Source organism: Nomascus leucogenys, chromosome 4 (assembly GCF_006542625.1).
Source record: "Nomascus leucogenys isolate Asia chromosome 4, Asia_NLE_v1, whole genome shotgun sequence".
In the NCBI taxonomy this organism is placed as follows: Eukaryota; Metazoa; Chordata; class Mammalia; order Primates; family Hylobatidae; genus Nomascus; species Nomascus leucogenys.
In genome coordinates, this window is record NC_044384.1 from 67,349,352 (window position 1) to 67,372,028 (window position 22,677).

General features: G+C 44.7%; 1 protein-coding gene and 1 long non-coding RNA gene across 11 annotated transcripts in view; one reads left to right on the forward strand and one right to left on the reverse strand.

The window, feature by feature from the left end:
- The window catches only part of PTPRM (protein tyrosine phosphatase receptor type M), an 835,156-nt gene that overhangs the window by 778,216 nt on the left and 34,263 nt on the right, over positions 1 to 22,677 (forward strand). For 5 of the 10 annotated variants that reach the window (XM_030810732.1, XM_030810733.1, XM_030810735.1 and 2 more), the window contains 2 exons: positions 21,270 to 21,386; positions 22,140 to 22,190. In XM_030810732.1, coding sequence (XP_030666592.1) covers positions 21,270 to 21,386; positions 22,140 to 22,190 — 168 coding nt within the window. The remainder of the gene's footprint in view (positions 1 to 21,269; positions 21,387 to 22,139; positions 22,191 to 22,677) is intronic. The other 5 variants (XM_030810737.1, XM_030810734.1, XM_030810738.1 and 2 more) reach the window with 1 other exon arrangement.
- Positions 11,284 to 17,478, reverse strand: LOC105739684. The gene is made up of 4 exons (XR_001115643.2): positions 17,302 to 17,478; positions 16,191 to 16,275; positions 15,360 to 15,440; positions 11,284 to 11,555 (listed from the first exon to the last, which is right to left on the reverse strand). It is a non-coding gene; the product is annotated as an uncharacterized LOC105739684 (long non-coding RNA).

Genomic DNA, 22,677 nt, shown 5'->3' on the forward strand with positions numbered 1-22,677 from the left:
TGTCATCCTTTCACCTATCATAGGATGAAGCTGACATAAGCCTTACCTCCCTCCTGCACGTTACCCCTGGGCATTTAATTGCTCATTGGCCATCTCTACCTCTGTGTCCCACAACTGGCACAAACCAAGCACCTCAGAAACTAAGCTTGTCCATTCATCTTCAGACTCCTGGTCCCCAATACCTCTCCTTATCATTTAGGGTTGAAAACAAACTTCATTTTGTACTCAGCCCAATCCATTGTCAAGCCATAAAAACACCGTGTGAACAGCACACTTGCCTCCTGTTTTCATGGTGCCTCCAATGCAGCTTGGGAATTCGCAGTCTTTCATATCAGTCCCAGTAGCAGCGTCCACACTGGTCACCCTGGTGTTCACACTGGTCACCTCACCATCCACAGTGGTCACCTTGTGCTGTTGCGGTCTCAGAAACCAAAATGGATGCCCCATTATCAACTAATACAGAAAGGTGAAGGAAACAGAGTTACCTACAGGTTGAAGGTTCAGGGCCTGTCAGGGGCAAATCCTCCAAGTTCCTATGGCCAAACTCCCTACCAATAGGAGCTATAGCTCTGAGTCACAACCCAGACCACTGCAACTCTGATTGGACAGAGAACCAGCCTTGAAAACACTCTTTCCTGATAAGCAGCTGCAGATCTCGAGCCCATTTTGGCAGCTCATAGAGGCTGCATACAGACTGTCTTTGTGTCCCATAGCTGACCTTTTGATGTAAAGAGCCAAATGCCATTTTCTTTTCATGGTAAAAACCCCACCCCAAAGTGAACATGGGATGTATGGTACATGTATGTTTACCTATTGCACATGCGCTCAGCTCCCCTTATAAATATGTATAGCTTTCCCGCCAAACCTGCTGATATGTATGACTTTGTTGTGTGATACAGACCTGGTGAGGCATAAAAGCCAACCTGTCCTTCTTTCTGAAGAGAGAGCACCTTCAGTCCATGCTGGAGACTCTTCCCAGCTTGCAAACCGATAACCCCCATAAAGCTCTCCTTTCTACTGTCCAGCCATCCTGGTGGTCTTTTAGACAACACTGTCTTCTATCCATTCCATGTGTCAGTGCTGCATTAATTTTTATAAACATTAGCTCCTGACACACCACTCTTCTGTTCAGAATCCTTCAGTGATTCCTGTCGAATCCAGAACAAAGCCCAAACCTCAAGATCCCTCTATTCTGTGCCTTCACAGTGTGGCTCTAGTCTATGGCAAGCTTATTTCCCAGCATTCTCTTACAAGTGTTTGAAGTGCCAGGCAGACAAAGTGTTTGCCATTTGCCACACACGCCCAGCACTGCATTCCTTGTGCCTTTGGTGCTGTCTGGCCCATGCACAGTGGAGCTCTCCAGGAAAACCCCTGCCAGTTTGGAATGCTCTAGGTCTACACAGTCCCTGCAGAGCCTCTAGTCGCAGGGGTCTACTGAGTATTTTCAGTGTGGTTATTGTGACTGAGAGATTGACTTCTGAGGTTTATTTCATTTGTATTAATTTAAATTGAAATGGCCACATGTGACTGATGGCTTTTGTCTGGGACAGTGCAGGGACAGCACCTCCTTGCCTTCCTCCCTCTGCCTGCTTAACCAGGGCACCTCTTTTAATACTAATTGAAAATTCCACCCTTTCTAAGAAGGAAACCGGACCTGATTATTCGACTGGCCATTTTATCTCCCTCATCAGCATCCTCTCTGTATGTCACTTGCCATATTCTGTCCTTTAGTATAAGTCTTAGCCCTTCCTCATTTGTAGTAACTCAGTCAGAGAATCAGAAGGCCTTGGCTCTTCCCATGCCCATTGTAACATCTCTGAGCCCCAGATTCCTCATCTGTTAAGCATAGGGAATGATGCACTAATACACACCCTCCTGTGTCACGGGATTACTGTAAGGATTACAGAATAAATTGAGCATCTGTTGTGCCTGTTTCCACTTCTGCAAACTCACCTTCTCAGCCATTCCTGTGCACAACCACCAAGCTGTGGGTCCTTCCAGGTATGCCCAGTAGAAGCAGTTGGTCAAGAACCCTTTCCCTAAATCTGGCCACAGGGACGGCCTCTCTGTTGTCAGAGATGGTGGAGTTTGCACCTTGCCTTGAATTCCTTCAATTCTGTAGGTCATGAATTATCTGTTTCTGCTGGAAATATCAGCAATTCCTAAACTAGAATTGCTGTAACTTTAACACAAAACTAGAAGTCAAAGAGGAAATTGGCAGTGTAGCCTGTGATGATTCCCATCCAGGCACTGCCAGACGTCACGCCACTACCCCCAGCACATCAGCCAAGAAAGGAGGCACTAACGAGTACTGAGCTATCAGCAGTAGGAGAAAGGCCTTCTACAGACTCCTCAACACCAACTCCTCCAGGAAGGATGGTTCCCTGGCTGCCCTGGTGAACCTAGAGATTTTCTCTGCCTGAAAACCTCAGTTCTACTCTGTAAAAAGTTCAACCAAAGAGCTCGATTTGTCATGTTCACAAATTAGTCCAAAGATAGGCTTTTTAATCCCTTCTCAGCACAATTTAACCCAACATTTAGTGCTGTACTTACTGTATCTATGACAATAAGAATCCAAAGATAGTTGTAATTCACTTGTCCTCAAAGAATATCACCTGTGGTCATTGAGAACCGTGTATCAACAATGAACTGTGACACATGTTCAGAATGTGATGGTACCAACGAAGGGACTCATTCTGCCTGTGGCAATCTAGGTCTTCTCGGAGCACGTGGTAAAGAGCTGGACCTTAGTAGGAGGAAGGATTTTATTTTGTCTTTATTTTAGATTTAGGGGGCACATGGGCAGGTTTGTTAAATGGGTATGTGGTGCTGGGGTTAGGGCTTCTAATGATCCCATCAATCAAACAGTGAACATAGTCCCCAGTAGGTAGTTTTTCAACCCTTGCCCTCCTTCCTCTCTCCTCCCTTTTATATTCCCCAGTGTTTATTCCCATCTTTGTGCTGTGTATACCTAACGTTTAGCTCCCACTTACAAGTGAGAACATAGGGTATTTGGTTTTGTTTCTGAGTTAATTCACTTAGGATAATGGCCTCCAGCTGTACCCATGTTGGACGAAAGGACATGATTTCGTTCTTTTTTTTCTTTTCTTTTTTATTTTTTTTTTGTGGTTTGTTTTGTTTTTTGAGATGGAGTCTCACTCTGTCACCCAGGCTGGAGTGCAGTGGCACGATCTTGGCTCACTGCAACCTCCGCCTCCCGGGTTCAAGCAATTCTCTGCCTCAGCCTCCCAAGTAGCTGGGATTACAGGCGCCCACCACTACGCCTGGCTAATTTTTTGTATTTTTAATAGAGACGGGGTTTCACCATCTTGGCCAGGCTGGTCTTGAACTCCTGACCTTGTGATCCACCCGCCTTGGCCTCCCAAAGTGCTGGGATTATAGGTGTGAGCCACCGCGCCCGGCCCGATTTCGTTTTTTATGGCTATGTAGAAAATGTGTATATACCACATTTTCCTTATCCAGCCTACCATTGATGGGCACCTGGGTTGATTCCATGTCTTTGCTGAGGAAGCATTTTAAATGGCAGGAGTGAGACAGTAACCACTTCAACAGCATAAGGAAGGGAAAGCACAGGAAGGGGAGGAAATGGCTAGATGGAGAAAGAGCTAGTGGCCTGCCTGATGCAGCTGCTGAGAGAAGAACTCTGAGGCTGGGAAGCTAACTGCAGGCTTGTTGATGAGGATTTGAAATGCGTTTCTAGGAAGGAAGGAGAGGTAGAAAGTGGGCAGTGTGTGTGTTTGTTTGTTCACTTTAATGGAAGGCATTGAGGTGGTGAATCATGTGTTCTGATTGGTGTTGAAAAACAATCTTGGTGACCATTAAGGAAAGGGTGAGAAAGGCTATGGAAGAGTATGGAGACATGTTTAGGAGGTTAGAGCAAGGCTCTAGGTGAAAGATGATGTGGGCTTGAGTTTGGGCAGAGGTGTTGGGAATTTATGAGGAGCATACAGTTTGGGTGTTATGGTGGGTAGGTGGTGCTGATAAGGAAGGAGGAGAACTTGAGAATGAACCAGGGTTTCTACCACTGTGACTTGGGTTGCTATAAAGGGTATTAACCAAGAATGGGTGTCTCTTTCCAGCCCACCCCCACACCCCCAAATAAAAGTAGGTGTAAGGAGAGGCAATGTGTTTCATCTTGGACATGCTGAGTTTAAGAAGCTGAATGAGCAATAATGTGGTGCTTTCCAGAAAGCTCAAGAGAGAGATGTGAGCTGAAGACACAGAAACAAACTATGAAATGTTAGCGACCCCCTTTCTTCACAAGCATCTACTGTGTGTTAGGCTTTAGCTGCACCAGGGATATCAAGATGAAAAGACATGGCACAAACTACGGTACAAAAAGGCAAACAAAAAAAAAAGTATAATGCGGCTGGGCACGGTGGCTCACACCTGTAATCCCAGCACTTTGGGAGGCCGAGGCAAGTGGACTGCCTGAGGTCAGGAGTTTGAGTCCAGCCTGGCCAACATGGTGAAACCCCATCTCTACTAAAAACACAAAAAATTAGTGGGGCGTGGTGGCGGGTGCCTGTAATCCCAGCTACTTAGGAGGCTGAGGCAGGAGAATTGCTTGAACCCAGGAGGCGGAGGTTGCAGTGAGCCTAGATCGCACCATTGCACTCCAGCCTGGGTGACAGAGTGAGATTCCGTCTAAAAAAAAAAAAAAGTATAATGCAAAGTGATAACCACTGTAACAGAACAGGGTTCTTGAGAGAAAGTGGAGAAAGAAAAGAGGAGGACTCATAACAGAACAGTGGAGAATATCTGTTTCTGGGGGCAGTCGGGAAGAACAGCTGGGATGGAGTCTGGAAAAGGAAAGCAAGAGGATAGGGCGAGAACAAAGAGACCTGGATCATGAGAATGAAGAGAAGACAGCATTTCAACAGGAAGGGGATAGCGACCAGGTCACAAGCTACAGAAGGCCAGGTAAAGAGGAATCAGGGAGCAATGTAGAGAGAAAGAATGTACTGAGTCAGGCATCCTGCTAAATGTTTCACAAGCCCTATTGCTCTTATCACAGCTACCCTCTGAGTACATTTAAAGATTCCTATTTTCAAATTAAGTAAGTAAGGCTTGCTGTGGTTAAATAATTTGGCCAAGGGCATAGAGCTAGAATTGAAACTTTGGTCTGTCCAGTTCCAAAACCCATGCTCTCTCCCCCATTCCACAGTGCCCCCCATTAGCACTGGAGAGGTCTTTGATATGTACCAAGTTCCCATGGGGTGATAGAACCAGGAATCCAGCAGCAGTAGAACAGGGCTAAGTGTGCAGCAAAGACGCAACTGTAGCTCGTTCTTGGAGCAGCAAGTCACAGGAGAGAGAGATGAAGCAGCACCTAGAAGGGAACAGGGTCTAGATAGTGAATATAATGGTTGGGAGTGTGTTTTTAGTGATAGAGTAGACATAAGAGTGACTGGAAGTCTGAAAAGAAGATGTAATTGCAATCTCAAACTAAAGGTACAAGAAAAGAAAGGGGAAAAGTGACAGAGGAAAATAACAGACAAGACAGAAGGGGATGCTTTCAGTTCACAAGCATATGCTGCATTCGCACCACTCAATGTGGAGTCACAGAAAGCCAGGGATGCTAAGACAAATTAAGTGTGTCCCTGTACACAGGGAGGGGGCGTCAAGCAAAGGGATGAAATTCCATGATAAAGGTTTCACAGCGTGCTGTGGAAGTTCATGAAAGAGGCACCTCATCTAGCCGTGGAGTTGAGTGGAGGTTGAAGATATTTGTCAGTAAATGCTTCTCAGAGCAAGGGGTGCCTGGTGCTGAGTACAGGAGGTGGGAGAGCAAGTGGAAATTAATTGGCAAAGGAGGGAGGGAAGCTGTTGCAGGCAGAGGCAACCACAGGACCCTGCAGGGAAGCTGCAGGGATTCAGTATGAACCAGGGGAGATGGGGGATGGGGATTATAGGGAGAACTGAGGACTTGTTGTGGATATACCACGTCAGGAATTGGGCTTCAGCTCATGAACGACAGAGAGCCCCAAAGGATTTGGGTGCAGAAGTGACAAGGGGAAAGGGCCACACTGGAGATGCTGCAGAGACAGAGTGGGTCATCCAAAGGCAGAACAATCACCATCTGACTTAACAAGGAAAAGGTTATTGGCAACCTTTTGCCTCAGTGTTTTCAGAGTGATGGCCTATCAGAGTTCTTTGATTACATGCAACAGAAATCAACTGTGGCTAATTTCAGGAAAAGGGAAAAGAATATTAGAAGCTCAAAATGTTGATGTGAAGAGTAAGGCTTGCAAAAGATAGGAAAGAAGATAACAGCTCCAGAGGGCTAGTGAGCCAGATGGGAGTCACAGCCAGACAGTCTAGTCAAGGCGCTGATGCTAAGACAGTGAGCTCTCTGGTCTCTTTGTCACTGTGCTCAGGATTCTAATAACAAGGATAAACCTCCGACTCCCAAAGGTTGGTTCATGTGCTCATCCCTCGCTGTCCAGGGCCTCTAATTGACAAGCCACCCCATAGGGAAGAAGTAATTCCCCAAAAGGAAGTCAAGGATCCATTAGGAAGGATGAATGGATGAAATGGATGTTGACAGACCAAATGATGCGTTCAGTACAAATGGCAAGCACTGAAGCCAGCCTGCAGCGTTGAGGCAGCAGTAGCAAATGAGGATGCATAGACTGAGTGTAGACTTGTCAGAAGCTTAGCTCTGCAGGGAAAAGAGAGGAGTGCAGCTGTAATTAAACAGAGGACCATTTCCGAGCAAAGGATATTTATAAGGTGAAAGACCCTTGACAGTAGTTATGTGTTAAGGAAAAGAATCAGAAGAGAGGGAGAGACTGGCCATCTTGGGAAGTGGACGGAGTCTTTGCCAGGGAGGCAGGAGGGAAGGGACCCTGAGCACAGGTCTTCCATTCAGCCTTACAAGGGATGACATCTTTTCCTCTGAGCGTGCAGAGCAGAGACAGGCATGGACACACTTAAATAAATTGAACCAAACAGAAACACACTCAGGATGGCACCCTCTCCTGGTAACACTGGTTTTCCCAGTGCAGTAGGGAGCAAGGCCATGGGCTGAGAAGCTGGAGGAAAAGGGAAGTAGCTATTTTAGGGATGCATCAAGGACACAGGTAAAGGCATTCACCTGGAATGGGAGTGACCTCTTCTCTGGGGAGAAGGTAAGGATGGGCAGATAAAGTGAGACTCCGGTTGGCGGCTACAGGATGCAGGTAGGTGGAATCCCAGGACAGCCAATAGCCCAAATCCTCCAGGTACTAGCAGCAGGGGAATGTGACTCCAAGGAGAATAGGGTGTTGTGAGCGTTTCTAGGTGAATTGAAAACCAACCCATTCTTACCCCACACCTTACTTTTTGCAACCTTGGAATGAAGGGAATTATCCATATGAACTCTAAAATTCTATGTTTATATGAAGGATATTTTCCTGTTTGCTGTTTACATTTTGGTGACGGGATCCATTTGAATAACAAAAGCACCGCAGTCCAGATCCAGTTTAATTCACATGCTTCCCGAGTCCTTGATGCTTCCTGTACGCTCTGAATACCACCAACAGCAGAAAATGATTGAGTGTGGATTGTTAAAGGGGAATGATTCAGGACAAAAACATGAGGACTGTCACTCCCTTAGGAGAGAGCCCTCCATTCCCATGTCCTCTGCATGGTTTTCACATGAATTGTATAGAGGATCTGGAACGGAATGTTGCCATGTGATTAGGTACCAGTGAGACAAATCCTGTCAGTGATCCATCTGTATTTTAATTTATGCAGACCATAAAAGATATTCAGTCTGTTCTCTAATTTATAGACCTTCTTTTGAAAATAATCTAATCTGACTACAGTAAACTAAGATTTTTGAAGAAATATAGTCTTTTCAGAAGTTCTCAAAATTACTTCTAGCGATCCCCCTGATTTATCAACTGCCACAATTGGTTGCACCCGGTAAGCACATTTCTGGGTCTTTACCCAGTGATCAGCAGGGCCGCAGCGGGTTCCTGCCTGCAGTAGGGAGGGGGTCCTTGGAGAGAATGTGGTTTCTTTGGAGGACTCTCACGATCGTTTAATGAAGATATCTACGCACGCCCTGTTGTGTTCTGTGTAATTGCAAGTGTGACTGTTACCTCTGGAAGATCTCCTTAGGCACCGAAATGGCTATTTTACTTAAAGTGTTTAATCAATAGAGAATCATCGTTTCACATCCGTCAATTCAATTTGGACAGCAAATCCATTTAATTAAAGGTAAACTGTGGTATAAAGCAGATGCAAAAACATACACAATTATAAAACAACTTCATTTAATCAGGAAACACTTAATTGACTACAAATTGGGTAACGATTTTGAAAAATATGAGACTAAAAGAAAATATATACTCTCAGACTAAAGCAAGGAGAAAACCATATAACTTTTTTCTCCAATCTTATTGAAGGTTTATTCAGTATTTTAAATACTAAGTTCTGCATTTTATAACTTAGAGTAATGAGGTTTCTTATATAAAACTTCATATCATATGCCAACCCCAACCTCTGTAAACTTTATTCTGATAGTATTCCTGAAAATAAATACATACACAACATATTTACACACACACATTTTTGTTTAAGGCTAGCTATCCCCCCTCCCCCACACACACACACATTTGCCTGCATGAGTAACGAGACTAGATCTCTTTTACAATTTTCACATTCCCCATATCTGATCAGAGTTTCTTCCCAAATGTATGCACATGACACACACACACACACACACACACACGCATACACATGGACATGCACACACACACATCCCTATCTCCGTTTCGGAAATGTTCTTTGCTTTGTTGGGAGCAGCAAGCCACTGTTTGTTCTGAGTGCAGACCATGGTCCCTCTTGTTCTGAATTCTGGTGATTTGTCACCATGAATGAATGAATTTCCTGCGGGGAGAACAGGATCATCTTCCTATCTATTTCTCACACCTCCTGTGTCTCTGCTGTTGCCGGTATTAGAAACCTTAACCCCTTGGAGTCTGTTCATCTCTCTTGCTGGTTCTGCTCCCTGGTATGCGTGCAGCTAGTGACTGGGCAGGCATCAAGTGACCTCTCAGCCTACTTTAGGCAAAAGCCAGAGAATAAAAGAGAGGATCCTTCAAGACATGTACAACCCAATTATAGAGGTTGTACACAAGAAGGAACAAAACACCTTCAGCTGCCATGTTGCCCTCCCTGCCAGACCATAGGCTTCTGTGAGCAGAACCCCGAAAGGCTGGACACAGAGAAAGTATGAGTGACTGTTTCGGGAGAGGTGGAAGAATAATTACAGAGGAACATGTAAGCTGGTGCAAAATAACTGAGTGCATACGAGGGGAATTTCTGTGTACTGCACCCCTTCTGTTGATCTCTTCTACATTGGAAGAAGAGACTTGAATCTGAAGCCATACAAGTATGTATAATATATTCACTAAGGATGTGAGTGAAGATCACTACACCTGTTTGAAATGACAGAAATGTATCTACATTTAGCCTACCCAATTAATCCTTTTGTATTAAATACTTGGTAATTCAGCCTAATCCATTATGTCCCTTCAAAAAAACAAAAAAAGCAAAAGTCATTTTTACTCAAATATCAATGAAATACAAATCAGGCTTCAGAGACAATTCTTTATGTGCTATAAGTCATCTGACACTTTTGTGTCAGCCATCTCTCATGCTGCCACAGTGGCAGGATATTACAGGATCAAAGCAAATTTGCAGGTCTGAATAACAAGTGCTGCTCTGAGCACACTCTCCTGGCTCCCCCAGGTAACTGCGAGCTGCGTGCAGATCAGCTCTTTAACATTCTCTAGCTGAGCCTATGGAGACGCCTGTGCCTGGGTGCCTGCCTCCATGGTCACCCTTGCGGAGCCCTGTCGCTAGCCTTCAATGGACAGTCTTGCTGCTTTGCCATAATCGGCCGACCCTGGAAAATCCTCACTTGCATCTGTGCCTGGACTTCTTGCCTCTTTGCCATTTTACTGGCCTGGGCTTGGGGCCTCTGTTGTGTCACCCTGTCACCTCTAACTTTGTCTGCCACAGTCTTTGGGGTACATACAGGTGGTTACCTGCCTTCGTATCTAAAAAGCGCTTCAGAGGGCAGGGAGCCTGCATGTGTAGCAGACGGACAAGTGCACCTGGGACTGATGCATCACAGCCTGAGCGCTTTTACAGCGTGGCTGCAGCACACTCCTACCTGCTCAGGTGTGCACAGCTGGAGTTTCCTGGCACCATCATTGGACGCAATATGGGACGGTCTCAGAGCTGCGATAGTCCTCTTTCCTTGTTCTGCTCACGTGAGCCCTTGAAAGTCAGTTTTTCTCCCGTTTTGTGCACAGCAGGTATATCCTATTCTTGAACAATTTGCTGAAAAACAGTAAATGAGGTCCTTTCTTGAAGGCGTAATTCTTTTCTCCTTTCTCTACTTTCCGAATCTACTCCTTTAATCTGAGCCCTTCCTCTGCCTTTCCCTGAAGGCTTAGGGTTGTCTGGCCACATAAATACATGAGTAACCACTGGGGCCTCTCCCAGGAGGATAGGACCAAAGAAACAGAATAATCCAGTAACTGGTTTGAGATAGAGCCTTTACACAACTGCATTCAGATTAACAAACTGGCAAAGACATCAGTATCTCTACTTTAGTGTCATGAACTAAGGAAATAAATAAGGAGGAATGTAATTCAGTAGGTTACAGACAACCGGAATTCACTGCCTCAGAATGTTCTCACTGAAAGTGCCTGCCATATGTCTAAGACCAGAAAAAGACAGCAACTTATGCATAAGCTACCACTCCCTGTCTCTGGGACCAGGTTTCTAGCAGTGAGGTGGAACAGGTCTGGACACACCTCTGCCGTGAAATCCATGCAAAAAAACCCCTTCATACCCGACAAGAAGATAGTCTGTCAGTTGCTTCCCTATGCCTGAATTACAGGTTTGTAGAGCTCAGGACAAGGAACGTGCATTTAGGTAACATTATTTGAAAATCGTGGGGGTGCTGCTGAGTTCCAAAAGTGGACTGGTCACCTTGGCCAATACTAGCAGAGGAAGCAGGGGTGAGTTAGTCTGCTGGTATTGCACTGGATTACTTGCTAGGACTTTGTATAAAGAAGCACAGTCTGAAACAGACACACTGCAGGAGACCAGGGATGAACAGTGGGGAACACTGCCTGCAGAAGGGGATGTGAAAGGAAGCTGGGAGTAGATGTTTCAACACCCGACACTGTTTGGATTTACATCTTTTAGCTTTAGATTGTCTACTATAAAATAGAAGCAGAACTCTTATCACTTAAAATTGTAAGTAAACAGATGTCTTTATTCTAGAGTAACATAGCACATTTGTTATCTAACCAAAAATAGATTCTTTTCTGATGTTGTAGAGTAGAGAATTTGAAACCAACAGTGTATGTGTAGGAGCTTCAATCCATTCAACTGGTGGCATCATATACTTCACATCCTTAGGACTGCTTATGTGATGTGCAGTCAAGGATTGGGCAGATCATATGTAATGTCACTCCATCCTTCAATGCCTTTTGATCTGTTTAGCAGCTCCTTGTGATAACCTAAGGAAGAGGGTAAGGGTGTTGAGACTCAGATTGACCCGTGTCTTTTGTAAATTCCTCTTCCTTTCTTCCTTCCTTCACCCCTAGAGCCCTTGATTTCCTCAAAGAGATGAACTGGGATAGGTATGCACTTCAGACTATCTCAGAGGCATTTAGCCCTGATTCATGCCTCTGAAATTAAAGCTTGTTGTCTTCCTAATACTGATACAGACCATAAAGCATTGTGTGTTACAATAAATGGAGCACCTGGAGCTCTATACTGAGTGCTGTTCCCTTCTCGATAGCAGAAGTGCTGGGGTAATGGTGACTACCACTAACAGTTACTGGACATGTCTTATGGGTAAGTCAATGTGATGAGTCTTTAGATCATCAGAGTGATTAAGAAGTAGATATGATTGTTCTCCTATTCTCCAAATAAGCAAACTTAAAGACATTAATAAATTGGTCCAACCTCATACAGCTAGTTAATGTTGGACCCAAGATTTGAACTCTGGAACCCACGCTGCTGACTCCTAGGGCTTCCAAAGAAACACATTCTAGAATCACATAATCAGATAACTATAGGACTCAGAATACCTTTAATAATCAGGTCTTGTATCCTCTTTTGCCAGTAAGGAAACTGAGTACCAGAACGGTTCAGTGACTTGCACAGGATCCCAGAGCTAGATTGGAACACAGCTGGGATTAGCCCCAAGCCCTCCTGCCTGTCTGCCAGGCTTCTTTCTGTTATAGCACACTGTGTCATCATTAAATGTTCGTTTTTAAGAGAGGCTATAAAAACTTCATCCGAGGTTCTTTAAAATGTTATCCTTCTATCTAGAAGAAAATAATATCGTGTGTGTGTGTGTTTCAAGAACTTTCCCAGGTCTTGACTAAGTCAGAGAGGTCCCATCTTGGCAACTTGGGAGACACAGGAGACCCAGTGCCTGAGCTCACGAGCTCTAGGAACCCTGACGTGTGCCTGTTATTCCTGCCACCCCAGTCCTGAAGCTGCTGTCCTCTTCTCAGGCAGTGTGAAGGATCCAAGCAAGCTGCTGGTGATGGGGTTGCCTGACACATCGTCCTGGGCGATCCCCGGCCCCAACTGCTCCCAGCTCTGCCATATCCGACCTACGCACAGGTCCCTTTTCACAGTTAGTTTGCACCTTGTACTTAGCAGCCCATCCCGGCAGATGGCAGCTGGCTCAGCTGCAGAGAGCCCCACAGTGGTGGCAGTGATTACATACACCTACACAAAGGAACTAGGTACCCTTTAAAAACACTGCTCTTACAGAAAACCCATTCCTGTGTCCTCCCGCTCCTGTCGAATACAAACTTTCCTTCCCAGTACAATTCCCTTTATTTCAAAGTGTAGCATCAAAGTGCAGCGAGAAGGGCCTCAGAAGCAGCTGAGGGTCACGAGATAGTGACTGCTTCCTGCTGCTTTCAGAGGATCGCACCCTCCCAGCCCCCACCTGCCAGAGCCTCAAGACCACTCCAGCTGCCCTCTGCCAACTCCCCAAGTCTAGAATATCCCTCTCCTCCATATCCACCCATAGAAACAGCACTCCATATTTCTGTCTCATTTGTAAGGTAGTTTCCCTTATGAAGCTTTGCATACCTTTCTTTGGAATTAGCATACTTCTGACTGCCAATAGCAGTTTTCATTTTTAAAATTTTAATGAACATTTACTTGTGCTGAGCATGTTCTAGGTGCTTTACAAGGAAAAGAAGTGAGTTAATATTCGTAACAACTCTCTTATCCCATTTTACAGATGGAAAAATGGAGCCAAGGTCACACACCTAATAAATGGGACCTGGCTTTGAACCCAGACAGTGTGGCTCTAGGGAATGTGCTCTTGACCAGTAAACTTGCCCCTCATTCTGCCTTGAGTTGAGTTTGTTGTTTACACATCTGTCTCTTAGTGACTATGAGAACTATGTCTCCTTGCTCTCTGCATCCCCAGCAATGCCCAGTCCGGGCTCTGCTTGTCATGCACTTTCAGGGCTGTCTGAATGACTGGCAGGACAGCCTGGACACCACAGCCCCGAGCTAAGCACAGGATTTCCCTCATTGCAGCCACAGTGTTGGTCCCTTAGGTCTCCTATCTCTTAATCTCTCCCAGCTTTACGTTATGTGTTTGTAAAATAAGGATAATAGTACTTGCCCCACAAAGTTAATGGGAGCGGGCATATAATCAGATAGCGTTAGGAGCTGGAATCGTTTTCACCAGCATGTGATCTAGTCTTTGGCACATAAGGAAACTGAGGGCCAGAACAGTTCTGTGACTGGCACAAAGTCGTAGATCTATACTGTGACCCTGACACATGTGAAGACTGACAATGACAGAAAATACGGATTTCTTTTCTCAACAGATATATCATGTACAACTCTAAGAAACGTCCTCTCTGATGTACCTGGCGGCATATATATGTATTCTAATAATGTCATTGCTCAAAAGATTTCTGAAGTTTTTATTTCAGAATAATCTGTAGAGTAGTATGTGACACTTTCTGTTTATTGCCCTTGCTGGTGGCAAATCTCCCTCCCCTGGCAGGAGGACTTACATTTGGGGAATAGCTAAAAGTCAAGCTGAACCTCTTGAATAAGATGGGGAACAAGCAGTCGAAATAACGTGTCTCCTGAAAGTCGGGCTGTAGTTTGAGTGATGCTGCTTTCTGATTAAGTTTTCATCAAGATGAGGTAAGAGAGAAAAGTAACAAGACAGATTTCTCGTGTGGTTTGTAGGATAACACTTAAAATTCCACAAGGGGACCAGGCTGCATGTTTCTTTACAGCTGATGAAAACCAGCGTTGTGGATACAGATGTGACCTTGTGCTTATAAGTATTGTATGCCCATTAAATAATAACATTAATGAATAGATGCAATTGGAAAACAGACGCTTTGTGAGGGTACTTTAAGGCAGGACTGTAAAGGCATGAAAGAAGGATTTACTTACGATATGAAGTTATTTCCCAAACTCAAACTATCCAGACTTCCAGAAGCTCTTGATTTAGTGCCAGTTTTGAAATAATCTTCAAGGATGTTTCCCAAGGAAGGTCCCCCTTCCAAATAAAGCCAGTCTGAAAGGAAGAATCTAGGAAAGCTATGATAAGCCAGGTACTTAATCAGCAACTTTATATATACTTTAAGAAATCTCATCTAATCTTCACACCCTCCCTAAGAAGTTAATAATAGGACCTCATATTATGCATGAGAAAACGGGCTCGGGGTGGAAGTCACTTGCCACATGAGAAGACTGAGGCTCAGGGGGTGTAAGTCACTTGCTGCAACATCACAAGGTAGATGGAAAAAAAATCCATGTGCATCTTACTCCATCACACTGAGACCAGAGCAATCTGTGTTCTCAGGATATTTAAATGAGTAATATTTTATTCCTGTGAGACCTCTAAACCAAAAGGTTTGGGGATACAATAAATCTGTTATCTTGGAAACAAAGCTGGCAGCTGCTCTTGGCTGGGCTCTATGTGGTAGCTGTGCTTCATGGCAGTGTTTTTGCTCTCACTATCCAATATCCATCAAACCTCTTCTCAGCGGGCCCAAACACAACTATTAATAGAAGTATGGATACTCTGTTTGGATATCTCTTTCAAAACAAAGAAGAGTCTCTTAAAAACTCTTGACAAATCAAAACTTATAACTGCCTTATTCTTTTTCATCCCTTCTTCCCCTTTAAAGTTGTGTTTATTGGATCACATTATGGTGCCCCCAACTTAAAAGCTAACAATTAAATTTCTTAGTCCTTCTTCATCATGGGTTTCTGAGCAAAATGAGTACTCATGTGCATGCACATAAACACACCTTCAGTTCTGCCCGGGCTCCTTCCTGTGGATGGGGAGAGTTGCTGACACAGGAGGCAGAGTAGAAACGCAGCAGCTTGTGCTAACGGGCAAAGGAGGATGATGGTTTCAGAGGGTGCATTCTGCTCTCCTGCCCCCTCCCCACTCCATCCGTCTCCAGTTCTGCCCCCCAAAAGGCAGCTGAAGTCATTTCAAGGCTTCCTACTTTGTTTCTGTTCCAGAGGCCAAGCCTCCTGGTAAGACTGAGGAAAGCGTAAAGCACCTTGAGTTCCATCCTCCCAGAGGGCCCTGCAGCTGGAGTCATTCAGCCTCTCCTTCACCAACATCTAATTTATTGCCTTGAGCAAGCCACTTGCCCTCCCTAGCCCTGCCTGTCGCTTCTTCCTTCCAGAGCACGAGGAAATACAAGAAATGAAAAGGATTGAGACCAGCCTGGCCCTTGCTAGGTCTCTTCTGGGCAAATCACATGCTCTTCCATCCACTAAGTGAGGCCACAGATGTCAGAATGCAGCCATCCAGTGTATCCAGTTCAAAGTAGGAACTGCTTGGTGGATGGGAGTTGCAATGATCTTGAAAATGAGTGTTTGGAAATTGACTGTCTCTGAGATTCCTCACAGCTATATTTGATTTGAATCCCCTTCCCCAAAACCACCTATCGTGTTGAGAGTTAATCAAACCACACTGATAAGCAAATGGACATGCCAATCTCTCTCTCCCTCTCCCCCTCTCTCTTGTCTTCTCAGATAAGGTTTGAGGGAGAGAGGAATCAGCAGGGGGTTCCCCCTAGCTGTCCCTCCACCATCATAAGCCATGCACAATTATCAGTACTCACCTCTGCCCTCCTCCTTCTCCGGGACACCCTGCCTCCTCTCTCCAGGCCTCCGTGGGCTCCTTGGCCTCTGAATTCCTGTAGACATCTAGGGTCCAGATCACAAAACGATCACTTAATAGTCGGAATTTTCATTTTTTTCAATTTCCATTTTTGGATAAACTGGGCACATGGCTAAATGTTTTCATCACATTGTATCAATTAATCCAGTGGTTCCCAAATGTATCTACACTTCAGAATGGCCTGGGGAGAGGGGGGCTTCAATAAACTACTGATACCTCTGTCCCACCCCAGAAATTATGACTTAATTAGAGTGTGGCCTGGGCTGTAGAATTTGTTAAGACCTCCCTCCCCCCAGCTAAGTGATTCTAATGTGCAGGCAAATTTGGGAACCACTGACTTCTAAGAACTCTCTGCCGTAGGACCTATAATCATGCCCTGTTTACAGATGAAGCCCCTGCAGTTGAGCAAATTCCAGTGAGCCCCTCAAGCTCATGTCCACACTGCGTGAGAGCCAGCACTCCAGCCTGGCCAGACTCTGCAGCTGTGCTGTCTCAATCATTGCTACCCACAGTGTGGTCCAGAGACCACAGCATCACCTGGTAGCTTGTTCAAAGTGCACATTTTCAGGCCCCACAAAGTCAGACCTACTGAATTTATTCAGAATCCCTCCAAGGGAGTCTCATGCCTGCTTCACTTTGATAACGGCTGCTGTAGTCATGTCAAATGCCGTGAAGGTTACAGTCATGTGCTGGCAGCCTCGGGAGCCACAGCTCTGGCCCCTAGCCATCCTCTGACTTTAATTTACCTGAGTATTATCTGGGCTGCTGGTTTAAAATGACCCACCTCAAAGATCTTTTTTCAGGAAGTTAGAAATCCTGGAGTTATAGTGCTTTCTGTGCTGTTTCGTGTTTGTGAGTTTTAAAGCCAACAAGGATCACTCCTTTGGAGCAGGGACCACACATCTATTCCTGCCGCCCTCTGGCAGTAATGAGCAGGTGGCAGGGCTCGGGACTGTTAGCCTGATTGATGGCCTGATGGAACCACCACCAGGGCACTAAGGTAATTAGACGATCGGGTTCTGGACCTTGCTTTCTGGGCTGGAGGCTGCCGCCTTATGGGATGCGTGGGAGGCACAGCCTCTCCTAGAAGCTGTGCAGGTAGCGCTGGGCTGCAGGAGGCAGCCAAGCCAGGCGCACGATCAGAGCAGGGGAGCCTCCAGTTCCTTGGTTCCTGGGCTCCAACGGGCACCTCCAAATCAGTAGTTCCAGCATCTCTGTAGGCAGACCTTAGAGGACAGGAGGCGACTGCGAGCCCCACACTCTCCAGACACGGAAAGCCTAAATGCAGCGAGAACGAAACATATTTTGTCTTCCTTTTCCTTTTTTTTTTTTTTAAGCAAAATAATAACTTGACACAAGTCCAAGCAGTTAAAAAGATACTAAAAGAAACCCAATTTAGAAGGGCTTTTAGTAGGCTGAAAACAGATGTGGCAAACCATTTCGGGATATTCTGGGAGATGAGATGGGGAGGACCGGATTTGAAATGCCTGGGCCGCCTGTTCTGGGCCCGCCCCGCCAGGTGCCTGTGCTCGGGAGGGGCCCTGCCCAGCACGCGTTCTGGAAGGAAGCGGTCCCGCGCCTCCTCCCTCGCAATTACCGCCCGGTCGGAGGCATCCGGGCGGCGCGAAGTCAGCACCGTGCCGAGCAGTTGAGAGCAGACCGTGTTTTCTTTTCATTGTTCCCTCGCTTCGCTGGGAGAGCGGCGGCACCTGTTCTGCGGAAGCGCGGCCAAAGTTGGAAGCCCTGGCGGCTGCTGCCTGCCGCCGACGCGCGGGGGCGCCCGGCTGCATCCGGCCGCGGGGGGCCAGGAGCCTGAGAGCCTGGAGCTGGGTACGGGGGACAGCCAGCCCGGGAGGGCCCAGGGTCGGATTTCAGATGGAACCTGAGCTCGCTCCAGGGAGTTGAAGGAGTTGAGAGCGCATCTCCTAATAATCCCAAAGAAACCGAGCTTTCAGTGCATGCAAGGGGCATTTGATTTCCCTCATTTCCGAGCACTGAAGCACTCCACTATCATATTTTTGAAATTTGAGAACAAGGAGGTTAAAGAGTCTAAATGGAAGACTAGGTGACCATCCAAAATATCATACATCAATTGTGTCTTGTAATTAGTAAAATCATTTTTATTACTTAAGATAAATCTTGATAAGGTGTTTTTATTAGGTAAGATAAGCCTGGGATAACATACATTGCGGGTGTGTGTGTTTTGTTCAGTTGTCATTTTCAGAGAAATAAATGAATTTTTAAAGTGTATATTTATTCATCAATAATTATTTTTAAAGTGTGCCTGTATACTATATATGTAGTTTTATATCTATCCCACTACCTTCTCCTTGCATAACTGAAGTCACAAAAAGGTAAAAGCTAATCCGCCAATATACAGGAGAATCTAGTATGTCCCATATAAGCATCTTTGCTAACTGGCATCGTGAAAGTATGGTGCTGGACACTCTTGAAATGAAAGCATTGTTACTGTCAAATTAGACATCTCCACAAATATACATGATCTGCTCAAACTGACTTCACATCTGGGAAAGGAGAAATTGTAGGTCTCTCTTACTCTGGGATATTTTTGATAGAGCAAAGATATCCATGATGTAAATTTCTGAGATATTATAGATAAGCCCTTTATAAAGTCACAAATAATATTCCCATAATGAGGGGGGAAAAGATTCCAAAGAACACTGAACACTTACTGAGGGCAGGGACTGTCATTGTCTCCTGCTTTACAGTATCTGCAACTCCTAGCATATCTGGTTTACGTCTTGCCAACTAAAGGTAATGAGGCTTCCCTGGAAGGGCACTAAATCCATGGCCAGAAAGTTTCACAAGGAGGCAGCTAAAATAACCGGTCACATAGCTCATGGGGAGCATCAGTGCACCTCAGGGGGTTGGCATTTTGGGAGAGGTCCTCTCAGCTCAGATTTCTTTTGTAAACTTTCCCAGTCTGGGACTTTCCTTCCTACACTGATCCTATGACTCTCTGCATGAAATTCAGTTTTATATGTATACATTGCATATTTAGTGTGCACAGGACACAGCGATCAGATGTTGCAGGGTTTGCAGAAATAAGCAAAACAAGATCCTTTATGTGCTGGCCAGGAATAAGCTTACAGTCAAACAGTGCAAGAAGGGCATCATACCAAGGTCAGAACAAGCATGTTTCATCAGGGCAGCAAAAAGAGCTCACATCTATGGAGGAGTCTTTGAAGGAGTGCAGCATGTGAGATGTACTTTGAAGAATGCAAAAAATCTTCAACTGGGAAGAAATGGTTGGGAGGAGAACATTCTAAATAGAAGGAATGGTGCGAGTAGGAGTTTGGATCATGGGGTATGTTTGGGGATCAGGGCAAACACTTGTCCTTGAACATATAATATATGTGCATAGAAAAGAGAGCTATAAAAGATAAGGCTGGAAATGCTGGTTGGGGCCATATTTAAAAACTGGTTCTTACCTGCCTGGCCAAATAATTTTTATTTAGTTTCAGAAAGTAGTTAGAAATAGGAGATTCTTGAGCAGAACAAGTAAATGGCACTGGGATTACACACTGAGAGAGTTTTTCTGGTATTGGGACACATAGAATGCCCATGCAGGAAGACAGTAGAGCCTGAATTTAGGATTGTCGCAGAGGGATTAAGAAGTTGGAAAATACACTTTGAGAGCTGCTTCAAAGACACTCCTAGCCTTGGCAAATGGTTGGGTTTGGGAGAAGGAATGGGTTGATTAAGGGAATCATAGCAGTCACATAGGAAGTCAGGAAGAGAGCAATGACTGTGGGGCAAAGAACTCTCTTTTAGACTTACGGTCTTTGAGGTGCTGGCAGGACCTCCAAGGGAAGATGCTCACAAAAGAAGTTAGAAATCAAATTCAGAAGGTTGGACACAGAGGCCCATGCCTGTAATCCCAACACTTTTCGAGGCCAAGGCAGGAGGATCGCTTGAGGCCAGGAGTTCAAGACCTGGCAGCATAGCAAGACCCCATTTCTATAAAAAATAAAAGAATTAGCTGGGCATGATGACACGTGCTTGTAGTCCTAGTTACTTGGGAGGCTGAGGAGGGAAGATCGCTTGAGCCCAAGGTTTCAAGATTACAGTGGGCTGCGATCATGCCACTGCACTCCAGCCTAGATGGCAGAGCAAGACCCTGTTTCTAAAAAAGAAAACAAAGCAAAGACAAACAAAAAAACATTAAATTCAGCACATGGAGAAACAGGGCTAGAGTTGCAGAATAGAAATCCATCCATGGCGGGGCAGGGACAGGAATAGATGAAAATGCCAAGAATCCTGGGGAGGCAGAAAAGGCCAAAGACAGAGTCTTGAGATGGTCACGTGTTCCTGCCCAGCCTCTGGTCCTGCTCTCCCCTCGTTGATGTCTAGAAGAACATTCTTACCAAAAAAAAAAATACAATTTGCTAGGAGAAGCCAAGTGCAGCAAATTTCTTCCACCTGAGATTAGTTAGAGGCCTCAGACAATATGGAAAGACAATCTCATATTTTAGGAAGTTTTGTTTATTGAATTATTAAAATGAATCTGTAGTTCTAATTTGGGAAAATGACTTAGCTACTTCCTTCAGAAAAAAAATAATTCTAATCTTTAGTGTTCAATCTGATTTTCTGCCCACTCCACCTAAAAAGTTTTCAATCACTTTCTGAAACTAGAAGGAATTCAAAAGAAGAGCTAAAATATTGCAAACTTCCTTCACAGTTTATTTTTGCAGGCCGTTCTCTGAGTAGAGATGCACAGGAAATGAATGGTTACAGTAACTGGGATGTTTGTGGTAAAAATACAATTTTTTAAACTTAGACCATTTTTCTAGGTTTTACTTCTCCCTTAACTCAAATATTGTTTTCTTCTGAGAAGAATAAAAACACAGGTGATCTACAAAAAATAGACCTTGCTCTTGAGTATACAATTAACTTGTGTGTGCAAATTTTATACTATAAATCATAGTGTGACCCATCATGGGAGGAACTCCAAAAAAACCAAACTGTAAACCCATAATTTCTTTTATGTTTTCTAAAGGTCAAATGCTGCAAATATTGGCCAGATGACACAGAGATATATAAAGACATTAAAGTTACCCTAATAGAAACAGAACTACTGGCAGAATATGTGATAAGAACATTTGCTGTTGAAAAGGTAAGTTTTCATACTGCTTTTAAAAGCTGTGGTCAGACACTAGTGGTCCCATACTAGCCTCATTAACTTATCTAGGATACTTTACACATGCTCATATCTCAATGCAGGTAGGCGCTATCTGATGGTTTCTCAAGATTGCACCTTGCCCTCTGATTCTATAACAGCTCAGTTCCATCTTTAAAACAAATCATTCTCATTTCACAAGAATCTATATTTTGCAAGTAAACCAAAAGTTAATGTCTATTTGTTTATTTTCTTTCCCTGGTTGATATTGTTCTGCCCGTCTCTCTTTCTTTGTTCACAGAACAAAGTTTGTTAAATTTTGATAAATGTCCTTCCAGTTTGGTAAATTTCCTTCATGGTGTATGTCCATATGCATTTCCCAGTATGGAGTTAGTATCAGTGTTGAGACACAGGTCCTAACTCCTCCTGGAATCTCTCACTTCCTTGTCGCTTTCCAAACCTCTGGTTTAATGTGGACTGATGGATTTTCCAGGTGCAAGTGACCTACCTGGAAACCTAAGTGCCTGATCTCCATTAGACATGGGACCCTCTTGCATGAGCCAGCGCATTCATTCATGCTCACTCCCATACTGGTTTTCCCCTCTAGTAGTCGCTGGTGTTGGGGCCGTGAATGCTCTGCTTTCGTTCTGCCCTGCCTCATCCCATGTGCATGGATGGGGCTTCTTCTCTGGGAAGCACTGTAGGGCATAACAGGGAATTTCCTTATTCCCCCTCTTTCTGCTGACATAGGGAGGGGCCGGAGGTGAAGCAAACTGCAGTCCATCCAGAGAAGTGTCACAGGTAGGCTCTGGGGAAAGTGGAGGTGATATGGCTGAGAAACACTCTGCCTTCCAAAGATCCACAGACTTTTCTATCCAGTTGATTCTCCATAAATGAGCCCTGCACAGCTGCCCTGGACTTAGGGATCTTGGTGTGAATTTGTTCAGCTTATGCTCAGGTAATAGTAGCAGGTCTAATTGGAAGACCTGGGTTATAGGCAGATTGCTAGAGAATTGGATTTTGGCCTTCCTCTCCACTCTATATTCTCACTGCATCTAAATGCTCTTTTTAGATGAACAAGACCAGTTTTAGGAAATCAAGGAAATTGCAACATCTGCTTATTGGCTAATTTAGTCTGATGTTTTGAACTACCTTTCCTGGTTTGCAGATCCAAATTTGTCATAGAATCACAAAACTGGAAAGACTTTATTTTAATCTGTTTCTCATACTATTTAGCATTTTTTTTCTTAGCCTGTCTTTTTTAATAAGCAGGCAGAAAGCTTGGAGA